General features: G+C 43.6%; 1 protein-coding gene across 1 annotated transcript in view; it reads right to left on the reverse strand.

Annotated features, from left to right (window-relative positions):
* The window catches only part of ppm1lb (protein phosphatase, Mg2+/Mn2+ dependent, 1Lb), a 40,553-nt gene extending 18,532 nt beyond the window's left edge, over nucleotides 1-22,021 (reverse strand). The window contains exon 1 of the mRNA XM_017424753.3: nucleotides 21,031-22,021. Coding sequence (XP_017280242.1) covers nucleotides 21,031-21,429 — 399 coding nt within the window. The 5' untranslated portion in view covers nucleotides 21,430-22,021. The remainder of the gene's footprint in view (nucleotides 1-21,030) is intronic.
* Nucleotides 22,022-22,295: the final 274 nt, after the last annotated feature.

The following is a 22,295-nucleotide window of genomic DNA, read 5'->3' on the forward strand; positions in this document are numbered from 1 at the left end:
TTTACTCGTCTTCATTTTCTCCGGCACGGAAATAAAGAAAAGATCAGGGGATTTATGTATTCCACACCAGTGGCAATTATTTTTAGAAGACGGGTTTGCAAGCCTGTCATTCATTCGTTCATTTATTCACTCCTTCTTTGCCCAGTGGCAATCATTAAACTGAAAGCAGAGGCATTTCTTAAAGCCAGGCTCTCTGCAAACAAACAGAAATGCTTTGTTTCTCCTCCTGAACATGCTGGACAGTAAATCGATACTACTACCCACCACGCCAAACAGCTGTTACGTGGAGCACAGTTTATGGCTCACGCTTCACTAAAATGACCAGATTAAAAGAAAAAATGTTACTTTCTCTTAATCTGAAGGTAACTTATTATATTGAGAACTATTAGTCTTATATTGCAGAGTCAGTTTCAGGTAAAAAAAAACACTTCATGCAAAATTAACTGAAGGTAAAGAGAAGGCCCAGATGAAGACCCCTTACAGATCCTTATAGATCCTACCAGCAGAGGTCTTCACAACCATCTTTCTCCTACAGTCTGCAGTCCACAGTTGTCTAAAATCAACGAAAAGTACAGAGAACCACCTTAATGACCACCACCCAGCTGCTCTAACTCATCATCACAAAGCGTTTTCAGAGACTATCTCTGTTCGACTTTGGGTCTGCCATCCCAGCCGACCAGCATCGGTTTGCACATCGAACAAACGGATGAACGGGCACTGCCGTAATCACAGCTCTCCACCGGAGCGCCGCAGTTATTCACCTCAAGCTGAGGCAGAAACCAGCCGGCTCTGGCTCAGGTAGGATGTCTGCGCGCTGTGCTTGAATTTCCGAGCAGCAGGCCTCAGGGCGTCAGGACAGGAGGCCGGACGTCAGCCTGGTTTTGAACACCGCGGGGACGTCCTCAGTCCCCTCCTTACTCGGAGCAGCTTGCCCACATATTTTGCTGAGGATGCTGCCGTCGCAGGAGCGGTATCAGACAAAAATGACACAACCTATACGAGCACATTTTCCATCTGTTTTGCATTAGGAGGTTCCTCGGAGATCCATTTTATGTCCGCTGCCATTCACCCTGTATTCCTGGTGTCTACGTTTAGGAAACAATACTCCTTTTCATCACTTCACTGATGATATTCCATTTCCTTATGAAGTAATAAATAATCCACTGCATCTTGTCCTAATAAGTAAAATAAAGACTTGGGTAAAGCTAAACTTTCTGAACCTCAGTGAAAAAGGGGCTGGAAGTAATTTGATTTGGAAAATCTAATCCTCTCATCAGTTCAGTAGGCATTTTAGCCCCCTGGCTCCTGACAGTCATCCAGCTGTCAGGAATCAGGGTGTGATTTTTTTTTTTGACAGCTCTTAGGTTGGATTAACAGATTAATGCTGTTGGGAAATCAAACTTTTTCAAGCTCGGAGTTATGGCCAAGGTGAAGCGTCATCCCCTGTGCTGCTCTTTGTGTTCATCGAGATCTGTCGTCCCTGCAGCATTCACAAACTGTTCAGAACGTACCTTGCAGACTTCGCATTGCTTTACTGGCTCCTTGTTTGCGTCTGGATTTTAAAATATTTAAATGATCCGGGTGGAGCAGTCTGATGCATGAGGGGGATTGAGCTTTGAGACTTCCTCAAACATGGAGATTAGTGTACCGAGACATATACTTACCAGTCAGACTCCTTTCTTTTGGTTGGTCTTGGACTTGATTAGAATAAGAGCCCTTTTTTCATTGTCTCGAGTATTGTTTTCTATAACTTTTATTTATTTATTTATATATTTTATTACTTTATATTAGCAGTCCCAATCTTGGTCCTGGAGGGCCACTAGCCTACACATTTTAGTTGTTTCCCTGCTCCTCGGCAGAAGCTAGAATCACTCATTCATTCAAATTAGGTGTGTCAAAGCAGAGAAACCTCCACAGCATGCAGGATGGTGGTTCTTGAAGACCAGGATTGAACACCACTGCTTAATATTGTAGTTTATTGTCCTATTTGGCTAATTGTTGAGCACTTTAGTCAATTTTAGTTTGTTTTAAATGTGCTGCATGAAAAAAATGGACACTGCGCACCTTAAAAACCAATGAACTAATTACAGACTTCGTGAAATCACAGCGCTCTGCGTTTTACAGGGATGGCATAGAGCTTTCAGTTCCTCGGTGTACATGCCTCTGCTGACCTCACCTGGATTACACACACCTCACAGCAGGTGGGAGAGACACAAGAGAGGCTTTACTATCTCGGAAAGATAAAAACAAGCTCATCGCCCACATCAGGCGCTGAGCAACTCTTACAGGTCACTGATAAGGAGGTATGTTGTACTGCTGCAGTGTCTTTGTTTACCAGCTGCACAGCAAAGAGCAGAAAAGACCTCCAGCGTGTGGCGAGGGCATCTAAATGCGCTATTGGGACAAACAAGTTTGTTTTTAATTAACTGCTTTTTTTTCCATTTCAAAAGAATGCCATCTTAGAAACATAATTTTTGACACAAAGTGCAAAACCAGGCTAGAAAGGAAAAGAAAAAAAGTGGGTGGTGTGGCTGGTGCCTCAAAGCAAGAAAGCCACAAATTCAAAACTCGCCTGGGGCATTTCTGTGTGGAGTGTGCATTTTCTCTCTCTGTGCATGGGATGGGTTTTCTCCAGGTACTTGTTAGGTTATTGGATATTCTAAATTGCTCTTAGATGAGCGTGTGAATGGGTGTCCGTCTTGTTTGTCTCGAGGTGGCCCTGTGATGAAGTGGTGGCCTGACCAGGTGTACCCCGTTCTGCTGGAGATGAGTACCAGCTCCTACAAACCCTGAACGGTAACTTAAAAACTAACCGAAAAGTTAATGTTTGTTTTAATTCATTTGCTCATACAGTATGTCTAAGATCCTATTCTCTTCCCATTGGGAGGCAAGTGTTGGGAAATTCGATTTGCTCCAGGTAATAGTTCAAAAACAGCAGTCGAGTGATAGCTGTACTATCAAGGGCAAAGTCCTGATGAACACTTTGAAATGACCAAATGCCATCAGTGTTTGAAAGCCAGCAAACTAAAAGTTTTGGACCCCAAAAAACTGTTAATTATCAGGACACAGTCACTACAGTGCAAAACAAAAGGCTAAATAATACAAAGCAGATAAAAGGTCAAACATGCAGAACTGAAAGTTTGGGTAAGTTTGTAGTTTGTTTGCACGACCAGGCCTCCAGTTGTTATGACAGCAGGGATTACCGAATGGCATCGGAATACCGAAATAATAAAGAAAAATGGAAGCTTTTGCCGTTTAATTGATCTCCTTGTAAAGTTTACACGCACCAAACATGAAATTGTGCCAAGCGTGGATTGAAATCCATAGTTTTCCCTGATGAAGTACAAAATCCATAGACTCCACTGTGTGCGAATAAAGAATCCTACAGTTTGGTTGACATTAATACAAAGCTTTAGTGGTATAAATTATTAAAGGTCTTTCGGTTTCTCCAGGCAGTATATTCTCTCTGAGCTACAGAGGGAGTTCGTGCTGAAATTATTAAAGATTTAGGATAAACTTTGCAGATTTTGTTCCATCTTTTTGGGGAGTTTCTATAAGAGACGTTCTTTTGACAGACAGTATTAGTTTGAGGCTAATTATTCTTTGTGTGTGTGTCTTTAAAGAAAGCATTGAATATACCTAATTGACTTCAAATAATAAAGCTGCAAAAATCTTTGAAGCCCGATGCTTTTATCCTCGTCATATGACAGAACAGCTGGTACATATTTTCCATCCAGTCTGATTCCTTTTTTTAGATTTCTGTGAGAGTGGTGTTTCTCCAGCTTTCATCTCTTACTTTACACTCACACACACACACAGACACACAGATCTTTTTTTAGCAACTTGCTTGGAACAAACAGCATAATATAATAAGGTGAGGGAGGCTGAGACGTGAAGATGACAAGCAAAACAATAATTTTTTTTTAAAAAGTGGTCTCCTCTGTCTTTTGAATGTGGGGCACAAGAAGCCTAAAGGAGAGGAGCTAAGTAAACGTCAGCTATGACTTTCTGTTTCTCTCTGACACACACACCTCAATTTTTACACCCTCCCAGTAGCTCATGTACTCCCGAGCCTATAATCTTCCACCGTGCCCACACACAGAACTCACACACACAAACACAGATCTCTCTCTCTCTCTCTCACACACACACACACACACACTTGGCAAGTGTTCTTATTTGTATTCTTCCTATCTGGAGCCTGTGTTCTCTGGCAGACACTGATATATCAATTGCATAAATATTCATATACTTGTTAGGGTGGTGAGCTTCATCAGCCCCCTCTCTTCTTGAAAGTGTGATTGAACAAAAACGCACACACACGCACACACAGCTACAATGCACTCCTGAAACAATGCCAACTTTCTACACACATTCACTGTGTTGACACTGAAATGCTGAGAGCTGCCACAGCAGGGTCTGCTCTCATAGAGCTCATCAACCACATCAGTGTCTGTGAGCACGTGGTGTGACCAACACACACACACACACAATAAAGAAGAAGTGTGTCTGTTTCCTGCGGTGACAGAAGCTGAATATAACACTTCCTGAGTGAATAATTGGTAAAGCGGATCTCCACGTACATTAATCACCTCTGTGTAAAAGACTCTGTTTGATCAGCTTCACGAAGGAGACAGAAATCTGTTTGTGCAAAGAGCATCCGTTATTCCTCAGCTGCCCTTCTGCCCCCAAAAGATATTAGCAATAACTCAGTCTGATTTAAAGGGAAAAAAACCCCCAACAACATTAGGAAAGTCATAAATTATTAACAAGGCTACAAATGAAACTCATTCCTCCACCACTTCATTAAAGTGGGGGTGTGATCCCCCCCCCACCCCACCCCCCACGCTGTTATTTTGTCGTAAGCCATTAAAGGTGCTGCTGGTGGAGAGACAATTCAAGACCTTTGTCATTGTGCATTTGTCATCTCCACTCACCAGCTTTCTCTCCTACATCTTCACGGCTCATTGCTCCAATACTCCGTCTCCTTTTCTCACACACACACACACACACACACAGCACTCATTCAGTTCCTCTGATCTGAAATATCAATTTGCATTTCTCTCAATTCGCTGTGAGCGCGCTGCACATTTATGCACTGATACTCCTATCAGTCACTCTCGGAGAAACCTTGTTCTCCTCGGCGGCCCTCCCCCCTTTCCTCCTCTTCAGCTTTGATTGAAGGGGTGATTAGTATTTATGCGGCCGTCAAAGAGGCAGAAGCTGAACTAAAAAGTCCCCCCACCTCCTCCTTTCGATGCATCCTGTGTTTTCGTCAAAGCGCAAAAGGTAAAGTAAGCACGGCGAAGAAAAATGAAAGTACAATAAATAGAGATGGAGTACAAAGAGTACAAGAGTGGTTAGGTCTAGAGAAGGAAACGCAAAGATTTGGAGATAAAAAAAAAGGTACATTTAAAAACACCAGAACGTAGTGTTGAGACCAAAGAATTAAATAAAAAAAAAATTAAATAAACAGAGAGAAGGAAAGATGGAGATTCCTTTCTCTTTTATCAGCTCTGTTGGGCAGGAGCTTACAGATCCTATTATAAACAAACGAAAGTAAAATATAGTGTAATTAAAAAGATGTTTTAATACCCAAACTTCATCTCGGTTTAGACAGCCATTCTGCTTCGATAAAACTATAACAAGCTGATCACAGTTTAAACTTTTTTTATAGCCAACTTGTGATTCATTGGATCATGGAACTGAGGAAACTGCAAGCCGATCAAAATTTATGCAGCTGTCCACGAGTCGTCCCGCTGATCGCAGCAGTAATTAATGATGCATCAAACCCCTCGCCATTTCTTGCGGAAGTTGAGATTCAGTTCTGAAAGTTGGTGATGGAAAAACCAATTAAAATTAAAAACTTTCAGCATCGCTCGAAGGAGTTTATATCGCCCGCCGCCTGTCGCGCCAGAACTTCAAACTAAGACCGTCTCATGATGATGAGGAGCAGCGTTATAGCTGCTTTGGTCAAATGACGTTATTTGCGACCTCGTGCAATGCGGTGAGACGACTGGGTGGAGTCGGTTAGCTGTGGCGGCCATCTTGAACTGGGTTGGCTCCAAATAATATTGGCTTGTAGATGCAAGTTCATGAAAGGTTTTGCTAACAGACAGGATTGCTACCAAGAGTTGATGCCAAAGTTTAAAGCAAAAAAGCGTGAAGTGCTTGAAGTACGTGTTAGGGATGACTCTCAGCTACTACCACACCTAACTTTAGCTCAATATTGGCAAAAACTGGCTCAGTTTTAGCTATCAGGGTAGTCTCCACAGCTAACTAATGTCAGTTAGCTGTGGAGGCTACCCTGAATTGGACTGACCCTAAAAGTTAGTCAACTGCAGATGATTACTTTGAGGGTTTCATTAAAATCCACCCAGTGGTTCAGGAGATATTTTGCTAACTCGGCAGCGATTGATAACGGAGCTTCATCTGTACGAACAACAACCGAAGAGTAAAGTATCAACACTGAGTAACGAACTAAAATTGTAAAGCCTAAAAATAAAACAAAAAACAACAACAAATAATTCAAAATGTGCTGCAATACTGCATCAATTTTATATCCTTAATGAATAGTTTACTGTAAAGCCTAAAAGACAGTCAGATTCCCTGGTTATTTTAAGGAAGATGTTTTGTTTAAAATTGACATGAAAGCATTAAATAGTTAAAAATCCTAAGATTTCAAAGTGCACAAATGAGAGCACTTACATCAAGTTTCAAAACAGGTTTACTAATTTATGATTTGCCAATTTATTTCAGTCTTAATAAAAACAGAAAATGTAGATTTTACTGTTTCTCTTTGTGCTCAGGTAAATACTTTCAGCACAATGGCTCTTAGATTATTTGACCTTTTAAAGCTAGGTGATAATGGACCTGCAGATCGAGGCCTCGCAGTTGTTTTCCCTCCTCAGAGGCTCCTGCCACAACAAGCCAAACAGCGGCGGACCGAGTGCCAAGAGCTGCTTCCGTCATCCCGAGTCAACAGCTTCCTGGACTCCATTCATCCCTTCCTGTGTCCCTCCATTCATGATCCCTCTCATCTCCATACAGCTGGCCCCTTTGGCACAACTCGTTCAATTAAACAACACTGCAGGGATGAAGAACTTTAAAAACCGGGTAGCATATGGCGCAGGGTAACCGCTCTATATTTCCTATGCAGATCATTTCTATACACACCGAGAGGCAGCGAGCAGTCGGCCTGTAATTGGGGCGCTCATAAATTAGACGCAGAGCGACGCCTGGGTTTCTGCTGATTTGTTTTTGCAGGGGATGCATGTGCGAATGAACTGCTGGCGTTTTATGTCATTAAAGTTACAGTGCGGCATCGTCGCATCCTCGCAACTTAGCTTTACTTCTTATCAGCGACTCTCATGATCGGTCGTTTTCCTCTTCCAGCCTCTAAACCTCATCCACTTCCCGTCTGTCTGGAGACAGATGTTGGATTTATCACATTAACAACAAACTGACGGTCTTCTCTGTCTCACTCTGATTAGTGACAGGGGGGAAAAAAGCCTCATCAAAGATGGTCGTTAAACACTGCCTCCAACAGAGTGTGAAGACAAATCATTATACCCTCCTTTCTGTCTTTAATTATTATTTAGCAACGTTGGGCAAAATGTGACTTTTCTTCTTATTCTTCTTTTTATTATCGCCCATCGCCATTTGTCTGTTGTGTTAGACAAATATTTCAGACCACTGCAGGTACATGAATGAAACTCTCCAATTCAAGATGGCCGCCACAGCTAACTGACCATTAGTAGACACAGAAATGGCCATAACTCTATGGTTTTACAGACATTGAGATCAAATTTGATGCCGTAGTAGCTGAGAGTCATTCACAAACGTGGTCTGAGAGACAACAGATCGCACAAAATCTTGCAATATCGCCAAATGAACTACAGTGCTATCATTTCTCCACAATGATTAGCTAATTTTAAATCTCTGACGTTAAAGGCGCATTAATGTAAGGAATACTACGTCTAGGGGTGGGGCTCTTTGGGTACCCCATTATACGGTTTGATTACAATTCAGAGGGCAGTGATGTGATAATAAAACTGGTTTTATTAATACAGTTTGATTGTCTTGAAACTTAAATGACTTTGGATTATCCATAAACTGATTCATACATTTTCATGCCTAATAATGCATTTTCTAATGAAGCGTTCAATAAAAAACTCCACTAAATCAAGCAAAAGTGTTTCTGAACATTTGCTGTGGTGATCAAACAAGGTGTTACATATTATAGAATCATTACTGTTGTCATTTACAAAAAGATAAAGTGTTTTGGTTTGAATATGATAATAATAATAATAATGACAGTGATGTGATTATCTGACCGGTGATCGAACCTTGACCCCCCACATGCGAGGCAGATATGCTAACCACTGTCCTCACAGAGACTCATTACACACAGCTGTGAGATAGACGAAGATGGTTATCTCTGTGACTCTCCTGGTTTTTTTTTTGGGCATCATAGTTCCAACTATGATCCTTTATCCAGGCTTGGGATCGGCGAAAGTGAGAAACTCAAAGTTATTTTAGTGTGGGAGGACTGAGGCGCCTGTGAGCGCTGTGGGATGGAGGAGGGTCCGCTGCAGGACCCGCTGATCGATGGAAAAGAGCCAGACTTGCCTTTATGTCAGTCTTCAAAAGTCTCCGGAAAAAAAAACCCACCAGAAAAAGTCACGAGTCGCTGTTATGAAAAAGTCTCTAAGTCTCATCCAAACCTTGGCTCTGGTTCGCTTTATTTGTTGAAAGCAGGATCAGTTTAATCGCTGTATCATAATTAGATCGGATGGCTTTAATGGGACAAAAAAAAAAAAAACACGCGAAAATGAGTCTGAATGAAGCTTTTCTACGACGTTTTTCCACCAGCTGCCGGCTACTTTCGAACCTCCTGTACCCCCCTTATTAATTTCTTAAGTTTTCCTCAACTATGAACTCTCATTGATCAGAGAAAGGAAAAACAACCTCCAAGATGACCAATTCTTCACCCTCTGAGCGTGTTACAAACCAAACAATGAATGCGGATGAACATACAAGAATCCATAAAAATCAATACTCATCTAATCCATCTGCTGCTCTTATAAAGACTAATGTAAGAATTGCATTGTGAGGAGGAGTACACTGAATGTTTGACCAGATTTAATGGACTCAGAATGAGTGGATTTTGAAGTGCCGGGTGATAACTTTGGATGGTTGGACCTACAGGAAAAAGGAAAAAGAGGAATGTTTAAAAGCAAACTAAAGAGGAGTAAACATATGAGTCATGCCGGGTCCAAGAACAGAAACAGAAGTAGATATTTTATAACATCAGTTTGTGTGGCAGGCGTGGGGAGAAGAAGCCATCTCTTCCCACACATGGGCACGAAAGATAACAGGCGAAAGAAGAAAAAAAAAAGGAAAATCCGATCTAAGATTACCTTGTCCTCTAACACTTCTCTTAAAGAAAACAAGGCAGCATCTTAATCAGATAAAGAATGGAAAAAAAAAAAAAAAATTAGTCCAAATTTTTACTTTCTTTTTTTTTTTTTAAAAAGAAAGGGAACATACTCTCTCAGGTCAAATTGATTTCATCATATCAGCTTGTGAAAAGGACATCTGCTTCCCAGCTACGGCTGAAAAATGTCAGCACAGATCCTGTTCAACACAACAAGGACATCACGGAGCCGATCAGCAAATCAAGTGTCCACGTTCCAAAAAACCATCCTGAATGTTGCCAAATAAAAGCTCAGAACTAAAACCGCCGCCATTCGGGCTGCGGCCACCGTCGGCTTCACATGAAAAGCATCCAAGCATTTTACTTTCAATGTGGTCCAGCTAATAAAGTGACCTGATGCTCGCGCACTAAATTAGCGGGGGGAATCTTTTTTTTTTTTTTTTGTTGCTTGGAACGTTTCTAATTTGTTTAGCATGCTTCTGGTTTCAGGCTCTGGACAGCTCACACATTTGTTGTTGTGCCTGTTGAAAAGGCAGTGAGTGACAGGACCAGCAGGCGTGTGGTTTAAAAGCAGCCCGGTCCTCCCGGTCCTCGCAGCAGGTGCGGCACCGTTGTGGAGCGGATTCACTCCGCGCTGGCCTGCTCCAGCCCGAGACGCCACTGCTCCCCGAGGGACCGTCCGCTAAGAATAGAAGGCAGCGCGAGCCTCTGCCCTTCTCTGCGTACATGTTTGTGGGCGAGAGTATAAACCACGCAGATCCTGATGGATTGCTATGAAGAGCCGGGGAAAAAAATTATATATTTATTGCATGTGCAAATTGTGACAAAACCTCAAGAGCAATGATTGATCTGAATTTGGAGAACTAAATAAATACCTCAGTAAGATCATCCATTTACTGATTATCAAGCAAAGTTGCACAAAAATATTCAAGCAAAGCAAATGAGACACGAATGTGTCGTGAGTTGCTCGGCATCTTCTGTAAATGTGTAAAAAGAAGCTTGAGGAACTTGAGACTTGAGGTTTCACAGGTAGAAACAGTAAATAAAAAGAAAAAAATCCAGTATTATGGAGCATGGCTCCGTTAAAACAAAAGTCAGGGCATCTAAGGTTGATCCATTTTAAACATTGTGTGGTATTTTTGGAGGTCTGTAACCATGGTTACTCGTGGCTAAATTGGAAACTCCATAACAAATTTTCATACCTTACATCTCGAACTCGCTTTGCGCTCGTATTAAAGCCAGATAATGAAATTAATGTGGCACGATGGAGAGAGTAAAACTAAAAAGAACTGGTTGACTGCCAGTAAAAATCCATTAGAAAAAAAAAGGTGCGTGAGGCAGAGCGTCTCGCTTTTAATTTTGTGTACCCAAACCTCAGAGCAGAAGCGTCCTGTTGTGAGGAGATTCAGAGGTTTGTCAGGAGTGTGTGCAGTCTTTCCGCCTTTGAAAACCAAGAGGAGTGAAAAAAATAAAAACCTGTTCTGTGCACGGTGCAGGGCTGCAGAAGGTTTGCCTTTCTGAGAAGGCACAGTGATCTGCGCCGCGCGCGCGTGTGTGTGTTTTTAAGGAAAAGACGTGGACTCCCCTTGAGAGGCAGCACACTCTTTAATATTTCACAGCAGTGATAAATAAGTCAGACAGACTGCAGGGAGATAAGGTGACTCTGCGGGTGAAGGGGTGGGGGAGGACGTAAAAAGGAGGAGGCGGAGGAAGAAAAGGAGAAACAGATATACCAAAGCGGTAATAAATAAGGAAGCTACGAAGCAAACGGGTTCGAGATAAAAATAAAAGGAAGAAGGGGAAGCTAACAAAATCCTGACGCATCTGTCAGAAGAAGAAAATAAAATCTGCTAAAAAGGAAGTGTTGCAGATGGTAACCAACAACCATATTATCTTTTAAAGCCTGTACAGCTAACTGACTGGTGTAAACCATCTAAAAAAACTTCAGTCTCCCACAATTCCTGCCTCCTCACAGCCTTGACGGCACTAACCTGAAGGCACTCGGGGTGACTAACGGACTTTGATTTCTGTCGACAACACAGATCAGGACGGGATGAGAAAGAAAAGGAGAGATCAGAATGGAAGGAAGAGTCGATGAGGACATAAGAGGGAGAGAAAACAAAGACTTGTACTGTAGGGAAAGGTCAAGAAAGACAGAGGCCGAGTGTGAGAGAGGAGATGAGAAACAAGCAAGGAGAGGTGGAAGCATGTCAGCTTTCTTAGGGGGGTGGGGGGATTTGCCCCACGGCGCCGTGGCCTTCAACCTGGCAGATGAAAGAAAATTTGGACCCAATCTAACTTGCAGCACGTTTAGCCTTCATCTGGTAACTCTTCTCTGCACGCACACACTTTTAGTCCCTGGTTTGGACTAAAAGGAGCCGTGCTTCAGACTCTTAGCAAAGTGCCGCCTCTCATCATCCATCCATTTATACCCTCATCTCAGCTGAAAGAAATAACTTCTCCCCCGCCTTTTCTCCACCTCCAAACAGCATCTCTAAGCCGACTCTCCTGCTATCTCCACTTATGCTTCCGCATGCCAGAAGCATTTTTTTTTTTTATTTCTCAGCTACTTTGTCAGTCTCTCTCTCTCTCTCTCTCGCTCTCTTTCGAGCGTCACTCCTCATCCGTCTCCTCCTCTTTCCTTCCTTCACCGACGGCACTTTTCATCCCCGCTGTAATCTTCTTCTATGCTCTTATCCTCAATAAAGCATTTCTCCCATTCTGAGAAGCTTTAGCGATTAGCTGAAACTTCTGCTGCAAGAAGCGCAGAAATCAACTCAGAGAATCGGCTACATACGGACTTGTAATGCAACATGTTTTTGAATCAAACAATTTGAAAAAACGCGTAAAATGTAAATAAAAACTGAATGCAATGATTTCCAAGTCTTGTAAACCCATATTTTATTTGCAGTGGAACGTTGGCAACTTTAGCACTTTGCACAGATTTGTGAACCCCTGCCCATCTTTACTTCAGGGAGATTCAGCCTCTCTGAAATGCTCCTCTTACTGACCTGTTGCCATTTAGTCAAGCAGCTGCAAAAAGCTCCTGTTTCTCATTCATACCATTTTACTTTTACAACCTTTTGTTGCCACCGACTAAAACTGCCATACATTTCAAAATGACCTCACCTCGGCTCAAACAGAACAAACCCATTCAGGACCTTCGACCCTTGATCAAATTTAAAATAATGAGTACCTCAATTATTATTTCAGTAGTTGCCTAATCTTAATAATATGTGGACTTCTGTAAACAAGACAAACAGACAGGGCATATTTAGATCATCAGGGTCAGAACAACGCAAACAACCCAGATTGGATTTTCTGGATCAGGCCTCATGACCTCTGGAGACCTCAAACATAAAGCAGAAGTGCAGGACTGAGACTCCCGCTAGCTTAGCTGTTGCATTCAGTTCTTACTGTCATGCTTTAGGATTACAAATGATTAGGTCAGAGGAATCCAGACAGGAATCAACCTAAAATCCTATTGAAGGATTAGGTATATTTAGTGCAGAAACTCTGATTAACACGTGGGCTTTGGGGGCACAATCTGTTTACAAATAACTCAACCCGCTTCCTTAACCGTACACCCCCTGATCCTCTTGCTTGCCATCATTTTGTTTCTCTTAATGAAAAGCAGCCAAATGGTTGACCTTAGGGTTAGGGCTGGCAACAAAACTTGCACAGTGCCGAATCTCAAGTGGCCGTAATCAACGGCACATGGCAGAAATCCAAAAAGACCCCAGTGTAAAAACAATCCTGCGCGCTTTGTCTGGGAATGCATGCAGAACACACACAGGAACACACACACAGGCTCTTTCTCACTCCCAATTTTAATCACAAGCCCAAATTAATGACATTCTTTGGAGTTTGATCTCTCCCTTATCCCGTGAGCCTTCGTTGCAGCGTAAATTAAAGACAACCTAGCTCAGGACTGGCTCACCGCGGAGTTTATTTGAAGGGTTGTGCTTTTTTTTAAGCTCACGGTGAACAGAAACCATGTGAAAATATCGAAGGCCCCCCAATATCAGCTGCATTCCTCGTGTCTGGAAGGATCCATATCTGGAAGGCTGTGCAGCACATGTGTGCGGCAGACCGGCACCAGCAGTGCAACAACACGTCACACGTGTGCAGAAATATCTGTCTGAAGAGACGCTGAAAGAGAAACAGCCCTCTGAAAATGAAGCTATAAAATCCTTCATTGTGAGATGCCTTAAATATAAAAATGTATAATTTAGGCAGCCTTGCCCGTCTTATTTTTATTTTCCAACCAGGATGCATCTGCCCCCAGCCGCTGGTGCATCTGAGCGACGCAAAGAGAGGAAAAGCCACAACTGCCATCATTAAAAATAAAAAAGTGACAATTCAGCCTTTTTGCATAGCAAAAACATCAATGTCGCTAACACTGAACAGCTGTGACTTCGTACCTTTCTCCCAGCCAACATTCTTCTCCTGCCATCTCTCACTGCCAAGACAGCTAGCAGGCAAACTCCAACTGACTCATCTATTTTCTCAATCACACACACACATACACACACACAAACAAACAAACAGCTGAAGAGCTGGAACTCACACACTGGCTTTGAATTCAAGCACTTTATGTAACGGCCATCTACGTGCAGAATGCACCCCCCCCCCCAAAACAAAGTGCAGATCAGATAAAGCAGTCTAGTTTAGAGACCGGTAATCGGCTGCAAACCAAAATCACCGGACTACTCATTCGAGCAGCACCGCTAGAGGCCAACATATTACACATTCAGAGGCAAACGTCTGGCTCTGCAGCCCCTCGAGTTTCAATTTAAGCCCTCACTTCCAACATAATCAGCACGCACGAAAAGGTGAAATCAGGGAAACGCCACACGAGGCCTCGTGTTAGTGCAACACGACCAGCAGCTGTGTGAGGAACGCAGCAAACGGCGGGGCACAAGGAGGCGGCGCAGCGCAGAGACAACAAAGCTACCGCCTTCCAGCGCCACGTTAGCTCTGACACGGGTGAGCTAAAGGAGGACAAATAGCAGCTCAACGCCACAAACCTCACCGACAACACCTCCTCGCACAGAGAGATGTGAACGTGTGTGTGTGTGTGTGTGTGTGTGTGTGTGTCTCAACAACGACCTTGTGGCTTCCTTCTCCTGACGAAGGGTGTATATTTAGACAGGAAGGTTTAGCAGAAGTGACAGAGAGGGTGTTAAATTATTGAAGAGTCAGAGCCAGCAGGCCAGGCTGGCACATCGAGGGTGAAGAAGGTGCTTTTATCTGCTGCTACATGCTGGAACCAAACAAAATCCTGTTATACAAACACATGCTTCTCAAACTCGAGGACCGCATGATCTTATTACATTAATGCTGGGGTGTTTTTTTTTAAAGCGAAAAAAGGGTTTTGACAGTAGAGACACACACAGAGGGAAACTAGTTTCCGACTAAACTTTGCATTTATTTTCTGGTAGAGGAAGACGTTGGACAAGAGGGGATTACAGATGTTTACTTTAAAGCTAAACATTTTTTTTTTAACTCGACAGGCAAAAGCTGCATTCGTCTATTTATGTGTTGAGTTTCACTCTTTGAATCTTTTCTTCCATTTTTTTTTTCCCTCTCACAACAAGAAAAGCAAACCTCACCGTCGGGGATAAATTACAGCAAGGTCAGAGGACTTTTCAGGAGAGCTCTCCGTTTTGTTTTGTTTTCTTCTGCAGCACAAGACCATTCCAAGAGAAAAGTAGGACCTCTCATGAGCTCTTCGGTTTTTCCTGCTCCGTTGGACTTCAAGGAAGCGGCTCAAATGGCTGAAGCGGGGCACAGGAAGGCTGCTCTAATTATAAGCAACATTAACAGTTCTTATTAGAGACGTTCCTTAATTTTATTGAACCGGCTTGAGATTTAATTATCGCACAAATCAGCCGTAGCGACAGTCACCTTAACAAGTGTACTGTCGGGCTGCCGTCTTAAGTCTTATCCAGCGCGTCTCAAAGATTCCCAGAAAGGTCAAAAAAATCTGGACTCTAATGTGGCCAACTCGCGTGTAAAAGTGATGTCTCATGCTTACTTTTACACTCCAAACCCAATCAATACTGTATCTAATGTGAAAGAGGTCCTCAAAAATCCATCTCACAAGGTTGTTGAATGAATGATAGCATCAATTACGGTTAAATAACTTGTCGCTGGCTGAATATTAATCAAATAACATATGATCCGCACTCTATTTGTGATAGATAAACTGTTGGGAAAGCTTGAATCAGCATAAATGCTTGAGTTTCTCTCAGGAGTGGACCCTGCTCTAAGTAGCTTGACTTCTTCATGAGAACCCCACCCTGATTCTTCAAACTGAGATCCCTCTGACTGCTCTCTGTTGCAGAAAAGACTCCAGCTCCCTTCATACAACACTTTAAAGAACTGGTGTCATGTGGGAAATGGCTGAGGTGGAAATAGACAATCAATTGGCTATTGAGGCGAATAGGCCTCTGAGCCAACAGNGGGGGGCTGAAATGGTCATACTCTAACAATGTAGTGATGGTAAATATATAATGTGTGTGACCACATGATTTAATAGTGTAAACGATTATCCAGATAAACAAAATAACTCAGCGGCCGTGATTATTTCAAGCCGTGGGACTTTAGCTGTCATTCTCCTTTCCCTCTCCCCATCTTTAACCGTGTCCATCCGGTAAAAGGCAAAGAGCAGCTGATCGATCATTCCCTTGAGCTGGTGGGGGCACTGATAGCACGAAGCAGGCCTGTGTTCCTGATAGACCTTGGGTGTTCAGTCACTTTTGATCTGAAACGGAACACCGAACGGTCCGATATCTCCACCTGAACCATCAACCTTCGTCAAGGAGAAAACGGCTTCTTCTGCAAGCTCGCCACACACACACACACACACAAACATTATAAATATTCTCACAGTCTCAAACCCACATTGGTGTCCTCGGGCCCTCCTCTCTAATCCTGTAATGCCAACACTGCAATTAGTCACATGCCAGGTCCATCTTTCATCTCTCCAGAGAGAGTGGGCTCAGGAGGAATTCTGACTTTTTACTGTCTAAACTACATTACCCACCCTCTGCTTCTGAATTTAAAACAAGCATTCTGTCACCGCAACACCTGATCGTCCCAGTAAAAGCTTAAAAAGTAAACTTTACCTTTGGAAATAAAGTGTGATATGCCGCATGATGACTCCTAAAAATCCTGCTTTTTAATAAAAAGAATAACCAGTAAAGAGTTTTAGAATTAAATGACCATATTATGAAGCTTGTGTTGAACTAGAGGCAGAATACAGACACAATGTAGCTGTATAAAATGGTCATAACCCCTGTGGTTTTAGCATTATTTGTGCTTCTTTGCTCGGAGAGCCCCCCCATCGCCTCCTTCACAGTCAGGAACCATATCTCTTACAACCCACTCTCAATGAAACACCGCTGGTCGAAGCTACATGACGGAGCGAGCCGCGCTGGAACAAGAAAAATAATCGACAAAACAAAGGGCGAAGGGGCGGCGGAGTCGGCGCGCGGCGGAACAGCCTCTGAACAGGAGTTTAACGGGCTCGCGGTGAATGTCTTCTCTGTGCTCGGCTGTAATTTCGCAGAGCCCCAAGCCACATCCTGTCGGTGATACAGGGAGGGGAGAAGTGCTGCTGACTCTGTGCATCCCAGCGAGGAACAAATGGCTCAAGTTGCCATCAAACGGATGGAAAGCCCACGGTTATCATTTCCATGCAGGTTATTTCCAAGCATCAGCTAAAAATCAATCTCCATTTAACAGATTAATGCCCTCGCAGAGGGAACATATGAAAAGATGGAGACGACTGATGGATGCGCTCACATTAAACAGAGATTTTAAACACCTGGGAAATTGAATTTGCATCATTGTGTGCGAGTAGGTGTGTGGTGCGAAGGGTCGCGGGCAAATGGGCGGTAAATTGATTTGTCTCGGTAAGCACTGAGAACTAACGAAGTCCAACTCTGAACGGGCTCAAGCTTCTTTTTTTTCCAACTCCCCAACTTAAACTTCTTTTTGTTCAAATCAAATCACTCCCAACTGTAAATTACCACTGAAAAAAATTATTCATTTCGACTGGAAAGTGCTGCTGACATTTAAACTCTCTTGCAAAAAGGCAGAAAACTGCTCAACTGTCAGAGAAATAGACACAAATAGGCTGTTGAAGAGCCAGGACTGGTTTGCAAAAGTTCAGACGTCTCGAAGTTGTTGCTGTGAACATTACGATCTCTTAATATCTCACTGTCTCAGACTAAATATTTGGGATATTTTGCTAACAGACACACATAAATTCAATCTGATGATTTCCCACCTTTCATGGCAAGTTGGTCTGTGTTGTTTTTAAAACAAAGTACCATTTCCCTTCATTCTCATAACCGAATAAATCAATAAAACATCTACCAGGTTAATGATGACAAACTGAATCCACTTCCTTTTTCTCATTTTTCAGCCGCTGACTTAATTAACCGAACCTGAGTTGTTACCAGATTTGTGAACTTGTTGAACAGACAGATGTCGACACATATAAAGGCCTTACTTTAATGACAGCGCGTGGTCTGAATGGGCTAATTGCGTGCGTGCAGAAAGGAATAAAAAGCATCTGACAGCTAACTAACAAGCCAGCTGAGGCCAACAGAATTCCTGCTGGGGCCTTGGGCCACACAGCAACCCTCCGCTTCGTTCAGCAACTTTTGGCTTTAAGAATAAAATAAATAAATTCATCCAAATTCACCAAGCAGAGATGGCTGTTTCCGAAGGTTGCTGTCTGGCAACCATTTCACAAACTTCAAAGGAGAGCGTGGGAATAAGAACAAAATAAATCATCACCCATGGACATGCAGTAATGAAACGGACTGATGCATACAACTTATGCTCTCCTACTCATTTTCTCCTTTTTCTGACATATACACAAACACATCTGCTGCTACATATTTATCTCCTGAACTCATGTATGTATGCATGTATGTATGTATATATATATATATATATATAGATAGTTATAAATTCTCAGTCCCAAAGGCTTCAGAATAAGCTGGTTTTGTTTTACGAAAGCGCCGGTTTGAAAACTGGATTTTTACTGGTCTTGAGCAATTTCATCTGGAATTTCATCTGTACATTTCAAAAAGAGAATCTCATAGCTTTATAATGACGCCAAACATTATACGAAAGGATTTCCCTACGTTACGGCAGCCGGCAGAGAAAAAAAGACCAATTTCAAAGGAAATTGTAGGGATTCGAATTAAAAGGATTATTTCTGAAGACAAAAACCTGTTAGAAAACTTCCATTTTTAGGAAGATTAGGAAGAATATCTGCTAATTAAGTTACCGGGATCACAACATGGCATCTTTATGGACTCATTTTTATGCAAATATCCATAATTTTGTGGTTTTTTCCACTGCAGCCTGAGCTCATACAGACTAATTTTGCAACACAGGTTACATTTCTTGAACAAATAAATGCCAAAGTTTTAGACTAAAATCATCTTTTGTTGAGAAATGACAGAGCTGTAGTTGTTGCCAAGATGTCAAACTTTACGTGTTGTAAATCACCCTCTACACCAGATCAACTTTTAGCTCAATATCTGTAAAACTGGCTGAGTTTTATTCATTTTGGGCTGGCTAGTGTCAGTTAGCTGCGGTGGCCATCTTGAATTGGACGGTAATCAGTTGTGGAGGTTCATCCAGTGATTACTTCCCGGGAGCTTCTTTAAAATCCACCCACTGGGTCATGAGATACTTTGCCAACAGACAGATGGAGTTGACTCCCGTAGGTTAGCAGGAAAGTTTTAAGCACAGATCTCACGCAGTCAGTTAGCTCTTAGAGTACAAGTCGGGACGACTCTCAGCTACTGCCGCACCAGATTTTAGCTGAATAGCTGTAAAGCTGATGGTGTTACAGCCATCCAGTGATTACTTCGTGAGAGCTTCATCAAAATCCACCCAGTGGGTCAACAACAGACAAGCGCACACACACCCACAGACAGAGACAAAAACCTTATCGCCCTCTCGCCTGCAGCGGTGAGCGGTAACAGCGACCGCCTTTGATCAAGAGCCGCAGCAGTCGGCAACACAGCCTTATGTTTAACTCCCCTAAAACAACAACCCCCTGAATGCAACACACTCGCGTCGAGGACACTCCTTGTGATCACAACGGCCCCCAGTTCTCATCACAGCACAAGTGTACTCAGCAGTAATGAGTCAAACCACACCTATGTTACGTTTCACTGTCGTGCCTCTCCCTCTCTGATAAACACAGCTCGAAGAAATAAGACCTGCCAGGGGAAAAGATGGACACGTGCTGGCAGAGCAGTGATTGAAGAGCCGTTTCAATTACGTTCTGCTCTGCTGTGGAGTCCAGCCGGCCGCCTATAAACGTCTCTGAGTTCTCCTTCCAGCTATGATCAGTTTTAGACCAACAGAAACACGGCAGTGTTTCGAATCATAATTGATCGCGTCTGGTACGCTTTTGAGGTGGAAATAAATAAACGAAAATCAGCCCCTTTACCGTTAAAATAAGCCCGAGTGAGCAAGAAGGTTGTAGCGAGACTCCACCTCTGTTTCCACACAAACGCTCTTTGACAAAATGCCCAAGGCTAATTTAGTAATCGCCTTCCGGGGCTTGCCCCAGCAGTACGGGTCTTGCTGCGTCTCACCTCGTTAGTCACAAGATAGTTGTGGGGAAAGGGGGGGAGGTGGATCAATCATCTGAAGTATTAGCTGACATGGCAGGAAACTTCGTCCTAACCTTGAGTCTCCGTCTTGAAAACAGCCTTCAAAGTGTGGCTCCAGGAACTTCCTCAATTATTCAGTTTACCCTGCCATGTTCCATAAGAACGGACCGGTTTATATTTAATCACATTAGCATTCAGGAAATCTCGAGCATTGAGAGACAGGAGGAAAAAAAGAAGAAAAAAAACCACTGAATTTGGCTTATGCGTCTTTGAAAATGAAATGAAAAAATGAAAATGAAAAAAACCTTGTTTTCGTTTGCTCGTCCACCGCCAAGGGTGATCGTGTTTTTGCCCGCGCCTGCGTGTCGTTGACAAAACGTCCCCACTAACCGCTGGGCAGGCTTTAATGAAACTTCCAGCAGCTAATTCTTCAACACAGCTCAAGATGGCTGCCGCAACTAATGGCCCCTTAGCCAACAGAAACCTGACTTCTGCAGATACTGAGCTGGGGGTTTGGTGCGGTGGTAGCTGAGAGTCATTCGCAACACATGCTGCAAGCGCTACGCAACATCTGTCACATCTGGGCAACAAGCATAGAGAGAGAGGGAGGGGAGGAAGCAAGCATAATAATAATACAAACACAGAAGTCAGCATTCAAACATCAATAATTGATTTGTGATGATCAACTCAGTAGCATCAGCTTAACTATAAACACACAACTTTGACTGTTTGTTTGTTTATAGGTTTTGGCCAAATCTGAGAAATCAAAACCTAAAGAAAACCATTGATCACTATAGATTTTGCATGTGTTAAATCACACTTTAAAAGCTCAGTTTAATGAACCTCCTGGGTCCAACATGAAGGTGAATGAGATGAGCATCAAGCAGACGTGCACGTGGAGTGTGTGTGTGTGTGGGGGGGGGGGGGGCTCACCTCTCCTCCGTGGCCATCAAAAATCCCGAATATGGACGGGTGGCTCCTGTTGACGACGTCCGTCAGCACCTCGAACCTGTCCTCCATGTGATCCCGCCGGCCTTGGATGGAGTACACGGCCACGTTGTTGCTCCTGAACTCCCAGGTCTTGGAGAACTCCGCGTCCAGGACGTCCAGCCCGCCGAAGCGCTCGTTCTGCATCATCTCCGCCACTTTCCCCTTCACCATCTTGACCGCGTCCCGGCTGGACTTCACGATGGTCTTCACCTCGTCCGTGTGGAAGAAGTAGCTCCACAGAGCCAGGCTGATGCACAGCAGGAACAGGGTCTCCGGTCTGAGCAGAAAATAACGCATGATCCGACCTAGAAGAGACAGCAGGGTCATGGTATCCTCTATCATTTATTTGTTTACGTGCAAGGGAATCACGGCGGGTCGTCGTGTGCGTCGCTCCCCGGCAGATTTCACTCCATTGTTGGCCGTTTTCTTTTGTTTTCTTTTGGCGGTTGTGAAGCACTTCGCGTTCAACGGAGCGTTTCGGGTTCACGCTCGCGGAACAGGTGAGTCTTTACTGCATTTCCGAACCGGAGCCACGCAGACACGGACGGATGGGAGGGTGTGTGTGTGTGGGTAAGAGAGAGAGAGAGGAACCAGCAGCAGGTTAGCGTGCAGCCCCCGCGGCGGCGAGCCACCAACGGCCGCCCGTTGACCGTTTGCTGCTGTCCGAGAGAGAAGGACACCGACACAACGCTGAATTCACCGAGCGCGCCGGGGCCTCGTCCCCCCCTGGAGCACAGCTTCGGTCGAGAGCTCGCTCTCCCACCGGCGACCTAACCGGCTCCTGCCGCTGGAGTTCCCTGGTCCTGGAAGAAGCGCGTGTGGGGAGCCCCCCTCACGTTCCCGCTGGCCGCACACAGACTGCGCGAGCCTCTCCTGCCGCTGCTGCGTTACTAACCGACCGTGCTGCCTTCAGGTGCAGCTCGGAATGTTCCATAGAGCAAAGGGGGGGTCGCTGTGGCAACCGTAGCCACCAATGACTTGTATGAATAGACATGACACGCCACTTTAAAGGCTCGGGCCGAGATGCGGCGAAAGCGGCGCCATCTTGCTACAGTATACTTAGAGGCGCAGGGCTATATAAACAATGCTGAGGACTAACGAAATAATTTTTTTTAGTGGGTAAGATGAGCCCAATAGTGCATGTACTTTATCATACAATGTCACAAATACTCAGTTATTGTAATTTAAATAATAGCAACCATGAATTT

This window comes from Kryptolebias marmoratus, linkage group LG2, assembly GCF_001649575.2.
Source record: "Kryptolebias marmoratus isolate JLee-2015 linkage group LG2, ASM164957v2, whole genome shotgun sequence".
Taxonomy (NCBI): Eukaryota; Metazoa; Chordata; class Actinopteri; order Cyprinodontiformes; family Rivulidae; genus Kryptolebias; species Kryptolebias marmoratus.